At 47.0% G+C, this 17,782-nt stretch overlaps 1 protein-coding gene across 1 annotated transcript in view; it reads left to right on the top strand.

The window, feature by feature from the left end:
- PHLPP1 (PH domain and leucine rich repeat protein phosphatase 1) overlaps positions 1-17,782 on the top strand; it is a 173,416-nt gene that overhangs the window by 96,655 nt on the left and 58,979 nt on the right. The window contains exon 4 of the mRNA XM_045850144.1: positions 11,023-11,189. Within this exon, the coding sequence (XP_045706100.1) occupies positions 11,023-11,189 (167 nt within the window). The remainder of the gene's footprint in view (positions 1-11,022; positions 11,190-17,782) is intronic.

Genomic DNA, 17,782 nt, shown 5'->3' on the forward strand with positions numbered 1-17,782 from the left:
CATTTCTTCCTTTACGTTGTTGCTGTACTCAGTGAGTTCTCTGAGCTTCCTGATCACCAGTGATTTGAAATCTGCATCTGTTAGGTTTACTATTTTTGTTTCATTCAGTTCTTTTTCTGGGGTTTTGTTCTGTTCTCTCATTTGGGCCGTATTTCCTTGTCTCCTCAATTTGGCAGCATCCCTGTATTTGTTTCTGTGTATTCGGTAGAGCTGCTTTTACTCCCTGTTGTAATAGAGTGGCCTCTGTAACAGCAAAGGCACCTGTAAATTGTGTGGGGCGGAGCCTTAGGTCATTGCCAAGGTGGGGAAACCCACTTCACCGCTTTGTGGTTCTCTGTGTGGTGGGGGAGGACTCGGGGAGGGACAGTGCCGAAGCGTCGCTTCTGGAGATTTGCCCAGCACTCACCCCGTTTCCAGTCACTGCGCCCACTTCCTGTGTGCACCCGGCACCCTGCCAAATGCTGCCCTGGTGGTGAAACCCAGACTGGGTTTGTATGTGTTCTACGTCAGTGCGGGCTCTTTAAGTAGAGAAAACCCAGCAGTTTCTTCTGCTGCCCCAGCCCGCACTGGTGTTTACCCCAGTGGTAACGGGGATGTTTCTTTCCAGTGCTGGAACCCTGGGCTGTGTGGTCTGGCCTGGGGCTCCCGATTTTTACCCACCGTATGTGAATGTGGGAACATCCATTCTGCTGCCGCCCCCACCTCTCAGCGCCTTCCCACCTCTCGACCCATCGCCCGGACTCCGCCCCTCCTATCCACCTGGATGAATGTGGCTTCTTTAAATTCTTAGTTGTTGGACTTCCATGCAGCTCGGGTGTATGATGGTTCTGGGTGTTAACGAGTTTTGAGATCTGGATATAATTCCATCTGTGGTTGCACAAGGAGGCAAAGCTCGTCTCCTGTACCTCCGTCTTGGCTGGGAGCCTCAGGGCCACACTTCAGGCTGAATTAAAGGTCACATGAAATGATGAGCAAATAGCACCTTTTAAATGAGATATGTGGTGAGTCACGATTGAACTTTTGGTTTTGTGTGCTTAAAAAGTATTTTATTCAGATATTACTTAAATAATACTTCACTAACCACTTCAGTCACATCCTTCTAGTACAATAGGGTTGAGGTCTTTAGCATGCAGATGTGTGTCATTAGATGTAGTCGCAAGGAACCCTTTACGATTAGTCATCTTCGGCACATATGTGGCCCCTGATTTGAAGTGCAATTTAGGGAGTATGCTGCTTTTTGTCAGCATGTTTTGTCTTCTGTCCCTTAGGGATTGCGCTGTAGTTGTTTACACTGGGATTACACTAGTAAAGATGCTTTACTCTCAGTACTGTTCTGCTGGGGAGCATTGAGAGTGTCTGCTTTTTGGGAAAACCCTCACTTCCCATTTCATACCCATTCTTTTTTTTTAATTTAATTTTATTTTAATTGTTGTTCAAGTACAGTTTTCTGTCTTTTACTCCCATCCCAGCCGCCCCCCCCCCCCCCAGCCTCCACCATTCTTTAGATTAAAAAAAAATCCAAGCCATTTGGTCAAGGACAGTCTAGCAAGTCTGTGGTAGAATCTGAAGCAGAACTGAAGCTCTGAGTGACGTGGATCTTAGCTTATAAAATGTCCCCCTATCCCAAGGAGATTGCTGCTGTGCTAATTCTACAGTGAAGAGTTTGGAAATTCAGTCTGTGAGTTATTCGGGTACAGGAAGACTTCCAGGAAGTAAAGGCAAGCTGAGCCTTCAAGGCCGAACTGGAGTTCACCAGAAAGACAAAAGGGGAAAGGACATTTCAAGGAGATGTCAAGTGTATGCAAAGGCATAACTGTGTAAGATGTAGCAATGTTATATCACAGATGTCTGAGAAGGGTGAGAAACAGAAAAAATTAGAAGCTAGGTAAAGTAAAAAAGTGCTGGGCAGTCTAGACTGTTTCCTGCTAGTTCCACTGATTTTCTTGGGGAAACGTGACTATAACTCACCAAATACTGTAACTAACTTTCCACTATAGTAATGGGTTTATTACATAAAAATTCGCATTATGAAATCTTACCTTATTACAGATGCAAAGAACAGGTTATGAAATTCAAATTCTGCTTTGAATTTAAGCTAAAGTTGAAGTATTTTTTTTTAAGATTTTATTTATTTTTAGAGAGAGGGGAAGGGAGGGAGGGAGAGAGAACATCAAAGTGTAATTGCCTTTCTCACACCCCGAACTGGGGACCTGGCCCTGAGCCCAAGTCATGTGCCCTGACCGAGAATCGAACCGGTGACCCCCTGGCTTGTAGGCTGGCACTGAATCCACTGAGCCACACCAGCCGGGGCTAAAGTTGAAATATTTTGGATTGCACTAAATTTTGTTTTCATAATACATAAAACTGTGATTAATTTAGGTAGTGAAAATATTAAAATGATCTCTTTGCAGTTATAATTATGCATCATTTTATTTCCACATCACCAATGCCTTCTGTTATTTTTTCTTTCTGTGGTAACTACAGGTTCTGAAACCCTAGTTAATACAGCCCTAAAGAAGGGGTTTTCCTTCAGTTCTAAGTCATTTCAGTTTAAAACCATTTAATTTTATTTCCTTCTTTGTTTTTCTATCCGACATTATGCAAATGAAAAAGATACTTAGTTTGCTCACCCTATCATAACAGAAGAAGCACACTTTTGTGAAACAGTGCCAGCTTAAATATTTACCCTTTTTAGCTCACCCCATATATCCCCATCTTCTCTCCCCCGTCTCCTCACCCCCTCCCCCTTTTCCAGCTCTGTTAGAATCACAGCGGTGCAGCCTCCCTGCCGCCGCCCCCACCCCCCAGCAGGGGGAGCCGAGGAGAGGAAGGGCGGTCCTGGGAGGGTCCTCACTCCACTCTTCCTTGCGCTGGGCACTCACTCTTCTGGGCTCCACCTCTAGGGCCAGGACCTCAGCCAGTGAAAGAAATGTGTCCTCCATGTGGGGTTTATTTGTAGATTATTATCTTTAATAAAATATACCTTAGGTTTCAAGTGAGGAACTTGAAGCTGTGTTTTAAAGTGACAACGTCTTATTTTAAGATTGGGAAGGGCCCTTGTAAGGTCGTGGACAAAAAGGTAGTATGACTGGAATAACTTCTGGAGTAATTGCCTTAATAATTCTTTGGTTAATTCTTTGAAAGTATTCTTTAGTTCATCCTTGAATCCTCCTCATCATCTACGTTTAGAGACTTAGGATTTAAGATTTGGAAGGGACCCTGCGGACTCCCAGGCTTCCTTCCCTCCTAAAGGAACGTCTGTACCTGGCCGGCTTGCTCAGTTGGGTGGTGCTGTTCTGGGTTTGACCCCAGGTCAGGGCACATAACAAGTTAATTAGTGGACACATGAATGAGTAGAGCCACAGATCATCGGTGTTTCTCTCTCTCTCTCTCCACCTTACTATCTCTCTCTCTGGAAAAAAAAAAAATCAAAGTGTTGATATATTTACTTGTCTTGGATGATCCCTATCTTTGTAACCCAGAGTACTGCATTTTCTACATCTACTCTGGAGTTAAATTCTTCATTCTTCTACCTACTTGTCTTGTTTATAATTGTATAAAGTATGGAATGATGGAGTATTTGGAAGAAATATATGAAGTCTGTGTTTAATTTGTTGATCTTGTATGTTAGATTTGGAACTTGAGCATTGAGGTTTTTGTATTTTAGATACAAAACAAGTGGCTTATTTCCAATGGTAGAGTTCTTTAAGTCTGTATTTATATTATTTATTTTACTACATGGAAAGTTAGCCTCTGAGTTTTTGTGGTTAGCGATGTTCCCCCTTCTCTTGTGCCAAGGAGATGCCGCCTTTGGGGAACGTGGCGTGATGGACCTCAGAGACAGGCTCAGGTGGCCACTTCTAAAGAGGTTGTTTACACATGCTTTGCCAATAAGGAAATGAGGAAGGAACTCTGAGTTCCGATTTGATCTCCACCCAAGGCAAGCTCTATTTTTCTGTTGTTACTGGGAAACACAATGGGGTTGTGTGTGTGGAGGGCAGATAACTGTCAGCGTGGCACAGTTAATGGTTCGGGGACCATTGGCTGTTGGTGCTGTCTCCTCTGGGCCTTGAGCCGCTCACTGGACAAGGGGTGCAGTGCTGCTTGCGCCGCGTGGCGCCGTGCACATCTCCACACAGGTGCCAGGCGTACCCACCCGTCTGGTCAAGTGAGGGGACCGTGGGTGCTGCCAGTGTCGCTGAGACTGCTGGGGTTGGCTCTCTGCTCTGGGCTCTCCTAGCACCATTGCACGTGGGCTCCGAAGTTACAGGTGTTCAGGTGTCTGTGTCCTCAAGAGCCCAAGCTTTTGAAGACCAGGAGTGCGTCTCTCCAGTGCCAAGTACAGTGCCTGGTTCTTAAAGGCACACGATAAATGTGTGTGGAAAGGGGCACTCGTCCCGGTCCCTCCCCTGCCCCGGCCGAGAGAGCTCAGGATGCCGAGGAGGAGCTCATATCCAGTGTCTCCGTACTGTGTCGTTTTGTTTGCTTGCTTCTTTTCCAGCCGGTCGCTCTCTCCAAGTGCACTCATTCTCGGGCCCCTTGACTGGGCTTCAGCGGGCACTTCACAGCCTTAATAAACCTCATCTTAAAGTCGTAGTCCCCTTCTCCCCCGAACACTGTTGCCCTCGTAGACTCCCGCCCCCCATCTTTGCCCACTAGTGAGGGCCTCCCTAGGCCTTCCTGTCGTTTGTCTTCGTGAATTTGCCATTTCATCATCTCCGGTGGTTTAGGATGGTATGTGAGTCTGTGCGTTTTATTTATTGTTGTTTTTCATACCATTTAAGGCAAAGAAGTGGTAAGATACTAGAATTTCAAGTAGGATTTACTAAGTCCCAAATTGGCAGCTTGATACATTCCTATCAGGACATTATTAATGTATATAATTTTGTAGGCATGTTTTCTGTCTCTCTTGTTGAACAGACTTTATAAAACGGTAGTAAGTAAGGGATCAAGAAATGAGATGTCATTGTGAAAAGGTCTGGGGTCAAGCTAAGGCATTTTTTATCTTCTTGGAATTTTTGTGAAGAATTGACTGCATGTTGTGGAGCAGTGAGAGAATTTAAACTTTATTAAAGTTGGCAATTTTTGTTCAATATAAAATATTATAAAACTTTTTTGATGAGGATAAAATTGAAAATAAGTTGTTAGAATGCTTAGCTAATAAAAATTAGTAAACTCTCTACTAAATTTACATGTTCCTACCCCTTGACTTCCCAGAGGATTTGGACTGGGCGTGGGCGGGGTTTGGGGAGAAACGGTGCAAATGAAAACTCGGTCAGCTGAGGTCAAGAATTTCGTACAGAAGTCTAGTCAACTCCCCAGAGACCACCCCTGTAGCCAGGGCATAATTTCCCAAGCCACAGAAGGCCACGCCAGAACAATTAATGACTCATAACGCCGGTTTACGACAACCTTTTACTTTATACAAGCAGGATTATTTGTGCTACTTCAGCTGCTTTAACCAAGATTTTCAGAGTGATTTTGCTTAATTTGAACACGCCATACACACAAGCAGGATAAATACAAATTTACTACAGTACAGTGGGGACAAACAACGACTGTTACTCTGAGCGTTCTGTTGCCTGGGAAGGAGGAGTGTCCACTCAGCGAGCAGGAAGAACAGAATGAAGAACAGTGGGGGTGACGCAGAGCGCAGCCCTGCTGCGAGGGGACCCCGTTAACGTGGGAAGCAGCGTGGCGGCCGGGACAGGTTCGAGACAGGACAGGTGTGTTGGTGCGGAAATGCCGCTCCGCTAGAGTCGGAGCACAGACGTTTTTCTAACACGCGTGTCCCAGAGTTGGGCGCTGAGTGATGTGCTGAGCCGAGCGGCGTGTCAGAAACGTGAGGAAGCCCTGCAGGTAACCTGAAGAGTTCCCTTTGTGTCTTATTTTTATTTGCACCCTGCAGTGTTCCTTGGGGGAACTTTTTCATACACATTTCCGAGCCGTTTGGAAAAGCAGGCAGGCAGCCCGAGCAGGTGGTTGGCATTCACGGTCATTTCAGTTGTATCTCCCAGCATATGTATGTTCATGGGAGGAAAAAAACCCATTGAATTTACTGACTGTAAATCATCAGCCTTAAAAGATGTCCGGTTGTTAATACAGACTACCCCCGACTTCCCCAGGCCGGTCCTCCTGAACTCAGTCCCTCTGTGTGTGGCTCAGCGGTGGTCTGTGGGCTGCGTGGTGGTGTGGGTTCTGCCTTTGTCCCTGTGAGCTTCGCCTGTGTGCCTGCTCCGTGGCAGGGGCAGTGAGTGGCCTGTGCTGTGATCTGTTCTTTGGTTCGCAGACCGGCACTTAGTCCACCGGGCCACGCCAGCCGGGGCTGTGGTCTGTTCTCGCCTTACAGATTTCTGTCGCTTGCAGCTGTGGTCGTTGGTTTAGGGATCCTCGGTCTGCAGAGCCTCTCCCGAGCTTTAAGTGCACACGTTTTATTCGCAGTGGCTGGTGTAGCTGGTCAGGGCCCTGCTCACTCCGCTTTAGAGATGGGGAAGCTGCAGGATGGGTAGGCGGAGGGACTTCTGCAGGGCGCCCTGTAGGAAGCGGCAGGGCCGTCTCCGCGGGGCGTGCGCGGTGTGAGGCCTGTGCCCCTTGTCCTCTGTGTCCAGCTGCCTGGGCCTCACCTGTGTCTTCCGCTTTCTTCACGTTTGGGGCTGCGATAAAAATACAGTAGCTTTTGCCAAAAGGGCTTTCTAGACTAACGTGAGGTCCTTTAGAAGTTCCTTTCTGTAACAGATTTGAGGTGATTTCTACCTGCGCCTGTTTCTTTCATTCTCTTGCCGAATTTCTGCAGCCTCCCTTTAAACCTTTCCTGTAACCTTTTAAAATCTAACGAGGTGCTCACCAGGTAGCATCGTCACTGCCCAGGTGAGCAAGCCGAGTGGGGTAGGGGTGGGCCCAGCCCGTGGTGTGGAGGAGTGGTGCCTCCATGGGACTGCCCCCCCCCCCCACCATCCCCTGAAGTCCGTCTGTGGTCAGCAGGTGGTCTCCTCTGCTCCTCTCCAGGAGGGCTCCTGTCTCCCTCAGTCCCCTGTCTTCATTCCCAAGGCTTAAGCTTGTCCTCAGGGTGCCATCTAATCATCTTTGCTCTGGTCTGAGGGGTTGTGTCGTCATTCTATCGTGGAAGTTAGAGGAGCTTCCCTTCCCTGCAAGTCAGAAACGCACCGGGTATGGGCCGGGCTTGGCGGCCTGGCACTGGCTGTTTCCGTGTGACCTCGGGCGCCCCGTGTGACCTCGGGCGCCCCGTGTGACTCGGCTCACCCTTCCTCTCTGAAGTGAGAGGTCCTTTCCACACGCAGTTGTTGTGAAGATTAAGTACGATGTCCAGGGCACTTAGAAGTGTGCCTCTCACCAGTGAAGCATGCCCTAGATGTTAGCTTTATGGCTGTTATTACGACCACTTGAAAAAAAAAGCTAGGATAATAAAAGGCTACTTGCTGGGAGGTGTATACGAGTAGCATTCTGATATATTTTTATGGCTTATTCAGGTCTTTCTTATGTTGAGAAGGATCTCAGATTTAGTAGGTGCTGTGTAGGTAACCAGCAGGTAGGTTTTTCACTGGGAATCAAGCCAGTCCTCTTGGTGGTGGAGCCCGTGTGCCCCAGCGGGTCGGGCGGAAGCACTTCAGCGTCCCCTCTGTTGCAGGGACCGGGCTGGGCAGAGGTGCAGCCGGTGGCAGTTTTGTGGTCCGCCAGCCGGCCCGCTGCCCACTGCCATCGCCGCTTCTTGAACGTCTGCCCTTGCCGTGGATGTTCCCCGGGCTGCCCCGACTCCCACACACGGCTCTGGCTGGCCGTAGCGTCGTCAGTGTGGTTTCCTCCCCGCTGGAAACAGCATGAGGTCCAGAACGAGGAACGGAATCAGATGCAGCTTGACATTTCGTCACCACTCTTGGTTGTCCGTGGAGAGTACCTAGTGTGACGCATCCGCTGAAGCAGAATCTGCCCTCTTCAAAGTCATCCCCACGTGGAAGGGTAGCCTGGGTGGGTGGGTGGGAGGCGCCCCGGGGAGAGGGAGGGGTTCGAGGGGTGCCTCGGCCATCCTTCCCGCAGGTTCTTCCTGAGGGTCCTAGCGAGTGCTGAGCAAAACAGGCAGACATGCTGCCCTCCGCAGCCCCCGGTCTGGGGAGGGGGCTCCTCGCAGAGCCTTCCCGCACTTCCTCCTCGGTGGCGCACGTGGAAAGCAGTCTTTACGACGACGGAAAAGGCTCTGCGGGATCTGCTGCCCACTGCAGAAGGGCCTGCTGACCCTGCTGACCTCCTTACGGGCCACTCCCCCTACCTTGGCCTCCTCTCCCCGCTGTTCCTCGGAGCGTTTCCCTTTTCTTACTGAAGTTTTTCTCGCAGTTACATCGTCTTTTTCTGATTACACACGTACTGCAAAGGATGTTACAGTTTCTGTGTCGCAGCCTCCCCAGTTGTCAGCACGTTGACTTAATTCCGTCATAGCGTCTGTTTTTCTTGGTGGAAGTCAACATCGCAGATGAACTCCAGAGCATGTCCTCTCCGTTCCTGTTTCCGTTTCCCTCCCCGCCTGTCTAGAGGCTGGCGTCCCGAACTTGGCACGTGACTGATGGACGGTTTATAGCTTGATTGGCCATGTGACTATTCATACAGAACACGTGGAGTTGTGTTAGTGTTTTTCACAAGTGGCATTATACTGTATGTAACATTCTGCAGCTTGCTTTTTTTTTTTACTAATTCAGGTTGCTGTGTATGAACCTAGTTTATCTGTCTTCACTGCAGCCCTCTCTGTCTCCTGGCTTCAGAACATACACCTCCCAGAGAAGGCTTTGATCGGCCCAGCTTGAGTCCCGTGCCGGTTCCCCCCAGAGCCGCCGGTGGGTTCGGCAGATGGCGCATTCCGGTGGCTCCGGCCTGCGCCGTGTGCTCCAGGGGGCCGGCGGGCTTTGCTGGCGGCTCTCACCAGCGTCACGCGTGTCTGAAGGGTTGTTACAGGAAGGGAGAAGGCAGATAAAGACACATATTTCCACTCAGATTTCCAACTTGAGCTCGGACATCGGGCCCTCCGGGAACCCTTTCCCGAGTCCTCCGATCTCGCTCCTTGCACGTGCCACCGGGCACCGTGTCGCAATTGCCCTCTCCTCTCTCGGGAGGCGTGCTCTTTGGAGCGGAGACCGTGTCTATCTCGAACTGCTGGACCTCGGGAAGCAGAAGGTCCGGTGCGGCTTTGCGTGTTTAACACACGTTTTTAAATGGAGGGTTTTCCCAAGTGCAACTTTCAGCCGCACCCCTAAGGACAGGTTCCTGCCAGGGAGCTCTGTGTGGCTGTGCACACTGGCACTCGCCGTTTGGGCCCTTTTAAATTCTGGCTCTTTGCACATCTGTTGGTTCATTTGGATGACCTGGCTTTGTTGGGGATTTTCTTTTCTTTGTTTAATAGTGAAAATTCAAGGAAAGATGAAATTGTTACAATGCAAACTCCGACTTCCTTTGTATAAGCTTTCGAGTTGGGCCCTGCCAGGCCCTTTTCACCCCATTACCCCTGTAGCAACATGTCATCAGGAGAATATGTTTTCTGCAGATTTTAAAAAAAGATTTTATTATTTATTTTTAGAGAGAATGGAGGAGGAAAGAGAGGGAGAGAAACATCAGTGTGTGGTTGCCTCTCACACGCCCCCTACCATCGACCTGGCCCACCACCCAGGCATGTGCCCTGACTGGGAGTCAAACTGGCGACCCTTTGGTTTGCAGGCCGGCACTCAATCCACTGAGCCACACCGGCCAGGGCTGCTTTGTGCAGAGTTAACTCTGAATACCTCCGTAGCATCAGGAGAGTTTGGATTGCAGTGGGTGTAAGATGGGAACCCTTCTCTTCGGAAGTAGTCATGGTGATGATATTAGCAATCATCATTTATTTAATGCGTCTTCTGTGCCGGGCATGTAGATACAGGTGTCATCTTGACGTCTTCTGTGCAAATGAGGACACTGGAGCTTGGGCTCTCCCAGTCTTGTCCGTTCCTGAGTGGGGAGCTGGGGTGTGATCCACGCACTGACGCCAGAGTCACGCTCCTAAGGACCACGTCCTGCTGCCTTCTGTGACTGGGAAAGAGAAAGCTGGGGGTTGGTGGTCATGGATAAAGCTTTGGTGAAGATGAAGAGCCCGAGGGCGAGTCAACCAGGTGTTAGAACCGCATTCCCACGGCCTCTGTCCAGAGAGAAGGTGCCGCCTGTGTGCAGACGGGGCTGCAGCCTTGCTTGCACACTGGCCTGAGCTGGCGTCGCCTGAGTACTGGAGAGGGCATCTGAGGGCGGCAGGCTGCCCAGCGCTTTACTGGCTCCAGCAGGCACACTCGGTCCTCAGCCCTGGGACTCTGGCCATGGGACGGGTCATTTAACCAGGAAGGCCTGGAATATGTGGATAAACATTTAGACGTAAAGTAAATTTTATTTAGAATACCGGCAAGAAGCAAAGCAGAGTGAATTTTGAAGCATCTCGCTGAACTTGGTGGGGGGGGACAACCGAGAAGTTTACAGCAGGCAAGCAATGGAATCTGACTATATCTACCGTTATTATCAAAGGTACGGCCAAGACTGTTGATGGTACTTTTTTTATTCCACTGTTTTAAATCAGAATATACAGGGACTTTCATAGGTTCTGTTAAATGTCTATCTCCCAACCCTGTATTTACACTAAAGTCTCGTATTATTTAGCTCTGAATTCTCTTATCCTGGATGTTTTCAGGAAGATAACTCCAAGAGCTGGAGGTGGCCACTGATATCACCAAACTTGATAGGATAATCTGTGCACTTTGGGACTTGTCTTCTATACTAGGTTACGCTAAGTACCTTCCCTGCCTGGACACTCACTGGTTTCTGCTTTTATAGCAGGTACTTGACTCGGTTCTGTACTAAGTAAATCCTCCATTGGTTTATATCTGGACTAATAATGCTACTTGCGTGTCTTTGTTCCCAAATGCGGCTCTCTTATTTCCATCCACAGAGAGCTGTCCCCGGGTAAGTGGGCGGAATGGTAATGGAGCTGTGTTTTTTGCCCCCTAGGTTGCATCGCAGCGTATTAGCTCAGTGGACCTCTCATGCTGCAGCCTGGAGCATCTGCCTGCCAACCTCTTCTACAGCCAAGACCTCACTCATCTCAACCTGAAACAGAACTTCCTGAGGCAAACTCCCAGTCTGCCAACTGCCAGGGGGCTCAGTGAACTGCAAAGGTGAGCATGCAGCATTGGGTCATGAGAAAAGGAGTGGTGTCAGCTTCTGGTTGTTTCTGGAACATTCTAACTTAAAAAGCTATAGTGTGTAACTTTCTCTTTCACAGGGCAAGATAATATGACTTTATTGGTGAAAACAGTTATCAGTCCTTACTCTGAAATTTTTTCAAGTTTCCGGCCTTTGAAATGAATGATTTATGGTATTCATTAAAAGGGTGGATTTGTATAAGAAGAACATTTCTCTTCTTTAATTCTTAACCAGTCTACAAATGGGTCATTGAGAAGTTCGTGATGTTTCGTGTGCTACTTCTGAACTACAGGGGTTTGGGATTATTTCTTTTGAAATTTATGAAAGGTCCAGGTTTTTCCATGAAAAGACATTTCCTTAGAACTTTAAGAACTAAGGCTTAAACCCATCAACACCATCTAGGTCATCCAGGTGACTAGTGTGTAGATTTCAGGAGTCATATGTTAAATGAGTAGGGTCTACTCCTTTGTCACTAGAGAAAAAGGACTTTATTTATATGTATCTAAAACAGATGTAAGGATTTACCATATTTATTTCCATCTGCCTTTTTGGAGCAAGGATCAGTTTTGATTCTATGGTAAACGAAGCTTCTGATACATATGTATTCATTGTAACTCTATGAGATCAACTGCAGCAGAATCTAAAATAAATAATGAATCGTTATTTGTTCTAAAATGACCAATAATGACCAGAGATTAAACTATGGTAATTAATCATTGTGATTATGTGTTTATGGTTTTAACATCCAGGAAGAATAATTCAATAACTGTTTAGTATATAGTTTGTGCAGATAGTAGGAAAAGGGAAGAGTGTTTCAGTGGTCTTTTCTGATAATTGTGAATGTTCTTTTGATACTATCCCCAAACTTGACAAGCAGTTAGTTATTAAATGCTAGTTCCAATGTGGAATCTAAAACCCGATTAGTGAACAGTTAAAATTGTTTTCCATTAGGATCCATTGGTTTTTCTTGCACTTTGAATGGGTCTTGGCCCAGATGTTATTTTTCTGCATTGTATATTGGTCATTTGGAAAATACTGGTTTGTTGGGCAACACAGATATTTCAAATGTTAACACATTTCATTATGCAATTTCAAGAAATCACAGTTGTTAATATCACCACTTACCTCGTCAGAAAAATATTTATGTGTTGGAATGTTGTCAAGCTCGTGGTAGAAAAAAAGTTTTCCAAAATTTTAATTTTCAGTTGAAGGCTGGAAGGCTGTCCTTTGGCAACAAACGCTGTCAGTTGTCTTTCCTGAATTGACCTCCTCCCTTCTTTGTCGAGAAAGTGCCTGCCAAACCCCCACGTCTGAGTGGCGAGTTTGTGGGTTGCTCTCTCGAGTAGGAGTGGTACTCCGTAAAGGCGGTGACTCGTTTGGCTCACAGCTGAAGGGACCATACGAGTGTTCTTGAACTGACCGTCCTACTTGAGCACGCTGTGTGTGCGCCTCCCGTTTTCTCCCCCGGAAAATAGAGACATGGGCTCGCAGGTCGAGAGAGAACACAGATGACTCTCCTGCATCATCAAGAACGCTTTTAAGTGAACCTGGCATTACAAGGATTGAAAAATCTCTTTGCTGCTGTGACCTGCTAGAGAAGGAGGCAGTGACGATGGGAATAGTTCCCCGGGCAGGCGGAACTCCAGTAGGGACGTCAGGTTCACCCCACCCTTGTCGCTCCCTGGAGCTGGCAGTCAGATGGAAGGAAAGCACAGCGACGCTCTGGAACTTAGGTTTTCATATGCCCTGTGCAGTGACGATGATGTTTACTGACGCTATGCAAATAAAGTCACTATGACTTTTTTGGCCAAAGGGTCACATTATGATCCAGTCCGTTTTTGAGGTTTGAAATCATTTTTGAGATATTTCTGTGTGTTTTATAGCAGTATAGGCTTCTGCCTCTCAGTTTCAGAACATCCAGTACTTTTATCTCATACTGTTGAATCATGGTGTTTTAGAACAGAAAAGGGCACAGAATTCATTCAGACGACTGCCCTCATTTTTGGCGTGAGGTGCATGGACATGTAGCCAAACTCGGGCTTATGGTTCTCTTCTGGGGGGCAGTTAGGGGAATGAGCTTGCAAAGCGGTTTGAAGAGGGTTTCAACTAAATCCATAATGCTCTTTTCTTTTAAAAAATTAGCAGAAGTAAAATAAATTAATGGCAAATGACAAAAATACTAATATTTTTAAAGATGAATAGTTGGTACTTGGATGATCACTACTGTTTTCCGTATTTTTTCTCTTTGTGTATTTCATAATAAAAGGAAAAGCAGCCCTGTCCAGTGTGGCTCAGTGGGTTGGGCACCGTCTTGCAAAGTGAAAGGTTGCCAGTTCGATTCCCAGTCAGGGCACGTGCCTAGGTTGCCAGTTCAGCCCCCCGCCGATCTAGACGCATAAGAGAAATTGACATTTCTCACATCGCTGTTTCCCTCCCTCTCTTTCTCTTTCCCCTCCCCTCTCTCTAAAAATAAATTTTAAAAAGCCTTTTTTAAAAAAAAAAAAGTCAAAATGCTCCTATATTCATGGCGGGGGGTGGGGAATAGGATGCTTCCAAAGAGCCAGTGTTTGTGGAGTGAGTAAGTGAATTCGCAGGTGGGTGGGTATTTGTGGCATTGCCTTGCGTGTGCTTTCGGAGCCTCCTGATCCGTCTCCCACATCTGCTGATTCTCCACCTGTGAATGTCTTTCCCACCCATCCTCCCTTCTCCGCTGCCCCCCAGCCCTCAGCACACGCCTGCCCGCCCCCCCGCCCCCCCCCCCGCGCCCCCCCTCCCCCTCAGAGGAAGCACTCCTCTCTCTCACCGGGAAGCCTGCAGGAGGAGCTTCGGAGAGCCAGTGTCTCACTGTCCTTCCCGGCTGCCGTCCCGGCCCCTCTCTCTGGTTTCCTTGCCTGCTGTTCTGTGCATTTCTTGCTTTGGTTTTGTCCTGTATTTTTAAAAGTTGAAACCTTTTCCCCACCAAGCTCATATCCTGCAGAGATTTTTAAAAGATCTAATAAGCAAAAGACGTTATAAGAATAGGTGCATAAAAGTCCAGTCCATCTTTACACCCAAGTCCTGCTCCCCAGGCAGCCAGCCACCCTTGAGTCTTCGTGCTGTTTGCCTCCGTCTTCCAACGCACTGTGTGTGTACTGCTTTGGGATTTTTTTCTCATTTTGGGCATTGCGTGTTCACTTATTACAGTGGAAGATGAGACTTTTAACTCTTACGTGTCACCCCCTTCTGCCTGCCCCAGGCTCTGTGTACAGGCACCAGTTTTTGGTCAGGTCAGTGTTCAGGGTTGACATTCTTTTGAGCACGGAACCGAGATTCGCAGCAAAGGCACCGACATGCAGTGATCACCTCTTCTTTCCTCCGCGTTCTCCTTCTCACGCGTGCGCTTCCCTTTCGCCCCGGTGTCCTTAGGCTCCCTGACGGGGCTCTCCCGGCACCTTTCTCTGGGGCGCGCCTTCCTCCGGAGCCGGAGCCGGAGCCAGCGCCCGTCCTGCTCTGCAGGCCTCTGCACAGCTGCTGTCCTGGGGTCACCTTTGTCGTTTTCCTTGCCTGGACCCCTAATTTTCCTGTGTCTTGCAACTTCTTTTCTCGGTTTACTTCCTCTTGTTAATGGAATGTGTTCTAGGGTCTTCCTGAGAAAAGGGATGTGGGAGCAAATGTATTGGACACATATCTGAAAATAGTTTTCCTCTCACACTCGATTGGAAATTTGGCCGTCTTCTGGATAGGAAAGCGTGTTTCCTGAGTTTTGAAGCCAGGGCACCATTGTTTTCCAGCTTCTACAGTTGTCGTTAAAAAGTGCTGTAGGTGACTTGTCTTTTTTTCCCCTCTCCCTCTCTCTCTCTCTCTCTCTCTCTCTCTCTCTCTCTCTCTCTCTCTCTCTCTCTGTCTGTCTCTCTGTCTCTTTTAACCCCCAAATACTTCAGGATGTTCTTTTCACGGCACTCCGTGTTTCAGCCACTGTGAGGAACACTTGGTCTGGAAAAACTGCCCTTCGGGTCTGGGATACTTTCTCATGATGTGTTTTGGCGATTTCCTCCCCCTTGGTTTTCTCTTTTCTTCCTCTGAGTTCCTGCGAGGTGGGACCTCCTTGTTTGTCCTCTGGTTCTCTGCTTTTCCTATCTCCTTGTCTTAATGCCCTCCTTACTCCTCAGCAGGCTTGCTCTACTTTGTCTTAACCTTCCTGAATTTCTGCTGTCTTTCTAGTTTCTAGAAAGACATTTCTAGTATTTTTTCTAGAGTCTGTCTAGTTTGAATTTGTATGCATTTTCATAGCATTTTCTTCCTTTTTTTGTGGGGACATTTTTTTCTCTTTCTGGGGACATTTATTTATTTATGTACTTATTTACTTTCTTCTTGCACTATCTTGGTTCTCCACAACCACCACCACCCCTCCCCCCGCCCTCCATTTAGCTTTATGTTAGAAATTTGAGTTAACTACTTGGTGATCATTTGCTCTGTTCCTGTTTACTGGTGAGTCACTGAAAGTGAATTGGGCTTCTCCGCCACACAGCTTCATTGTGAGGGCTGTCAGGGGCGAGCCTTGTGGCTTCATTGGGAAACTTCCAAAGACGGTATCTGTGGATCTTTTCCCTAGGGCGTGTCATTTTACTGGAGAGGAATCCTTTGGTCTTCTGCCTGGGCAGTGCCTGCCAAGATTCAGGGAGCTGAACAGGGAAGAGAGCTGGAATCTCAAGGCTTAGTGTGTGGCTTTCTATTTGATCCCCTTGTTTGCAGAGCAGTGTTTTCTGCAATGCCTGGTGTCTGTGAGCCCAGAATTCTCTGGTTCAGCTTCTTCTGGGGGATCAACTGTCTCCTTTTGGAGCTGGGGAAAGGATACGGGTCTAACACCTCCTTATATAACCTCCTGAAAATCTTTTTGTAGAAGCATAACAGAAACAGAAAAGGCACAAATTTGGGTTTACAAAGAGAACATACCGATTTAACCAGTACCTGTATTGACAACTAGAATATCACTGCAACAAAGGTTTCTGTTTCGTTTCTGTCGCTTCAAACATGGGGGAGATGAGCCCTGGGGACATGTTCCATGGGGGCTGGGCATCAGCGAGGTAGCTGTTGTACTGCCCGTTGGAAAACTGCTTGACCCACTTTCTCTTTCACCACGCACTACTATGAGACTTTTGTCCCCCACCCCTGTTATCCGAGAGAGATTTTCTCGCTTTCAGAGTTTTCAGAGCAGTAGGTTGGTTCGCAAGTGTATGTGAGCCTGCGCCGGTGAATATGTCAGTGTTTAAACATTTTGCTGCACTGACGAATTTAACTCTTTTAAATCGATCATTAATGAACGCGTCATGGTGGTAATGTTTGCATTCAAGGTTCTGGAGACCGTAAGGCAAATAGACCCGAGCCCTTTCGTGGTGACTCCTACGCAGTGCATGCAAAGAGCAATGAGGAGGGCCAGCTCACAAGCGATGTGTTGCTTTGTCCACGGTATTTGGAAGGTTTGCCACTTAAGCTGAAGTTAAATGTCTTCTTTTTATTTCGTTTTAGTTTACTCATCGCTTCTACCTACCACTTTTAGAGATAAGCCTATATTTTAATAAATAGTCGGCAAATTGATGATAATTAAAATACACACAAATTACTTAGTTCTGTGCATTGGAAATTATAAAATAATTACCATCAGAAATTGGTTTTGTTTCCGTTGTGTTGATGACTGGTGTTTTCATCCGTTGAGACAGGAGGTGAACCTGCCTTCTCCAGCTCCTGCTGTGTGGAATTGGAATTGGAATTGGTGTCCAGAAACAAAGCCACTCAGCTAGAGGGTCCCCGCAAGCTCTAGGAATGCAGTTACTTTTTTAATAGGAAGATTATTAACTTTAAGTAGAAATTGAGATTTCAAATTACTTGATAAATCATGTGTCTATAGAATTATTAATGTGGTTTTCCCACAGCAAAAAAAGAAAAGTAAAACATACCATCAACTTTTTTTTTTACAGTCTCCTCAGGATACTGAATTTTGTTGTTGCTTTGTTGTTATTGTCCCATCACAGTTTCAAATTTTATGCAACAGTTTAAAAACAACCCGTTTTAATTAGGATATAATGCTCTTCCTAGGAATAGCAACATTGTCTCAACTTTTAAACATTTGAGGCTACATTCAATTTTTGAGTTACATAAATTATACTGAGTTACAGGGTAGATACTGTAAGGAAGGAGTTGATTTCAGCCTGTCACCTTCATTACGTAACTGTTTTGTGTATTTTACTGTGTAGAGGGCAGAAATCAGTTCTTTCTCAGAGGGAGGACCTGTTGCCAGGTCCTGGCAAATGAACAGAACTGTGCATGGATGGTGGTGGGAGCTGTGTTTTCCAACTCTGTTCAGTACACCTCACGTCTTTGTAAAAGGTATCGTATTTGTAGCAACTTGTAGAAGGAAGTGAGACTGGTAATTTATTACTTACTGTATTTCTCTTTGGTTGAAGGTAAAATGAGAAGACAGCATAGTGAGATGATTCAGAAAACATTACAGAGGAAGAGACTCATAAGAAAGAATTTCAAGTTGGAAAGAAGGCATTACTGGGGGAAAAAAATCTGTGGGTCTGTTCGC

The sequence above is a fragment of the Phyllostomus hastatus genome, unplaced genomic scaffold (genome assembly GCF_019186645.2).
Source record: "Phyllostomus hastatus isolate PE091 unplaced genomic scaffold, TTU_PhHast_1.1 phas_contig_80, whole genome shotgun sequence".
Classification (NCBI taxonomy): Eukaryota; Metazoa; Chordata; class Mammalia; order Chiroptera; family Phyllostomidae; genus Phyllostomus; species Phyllostomus hastatus.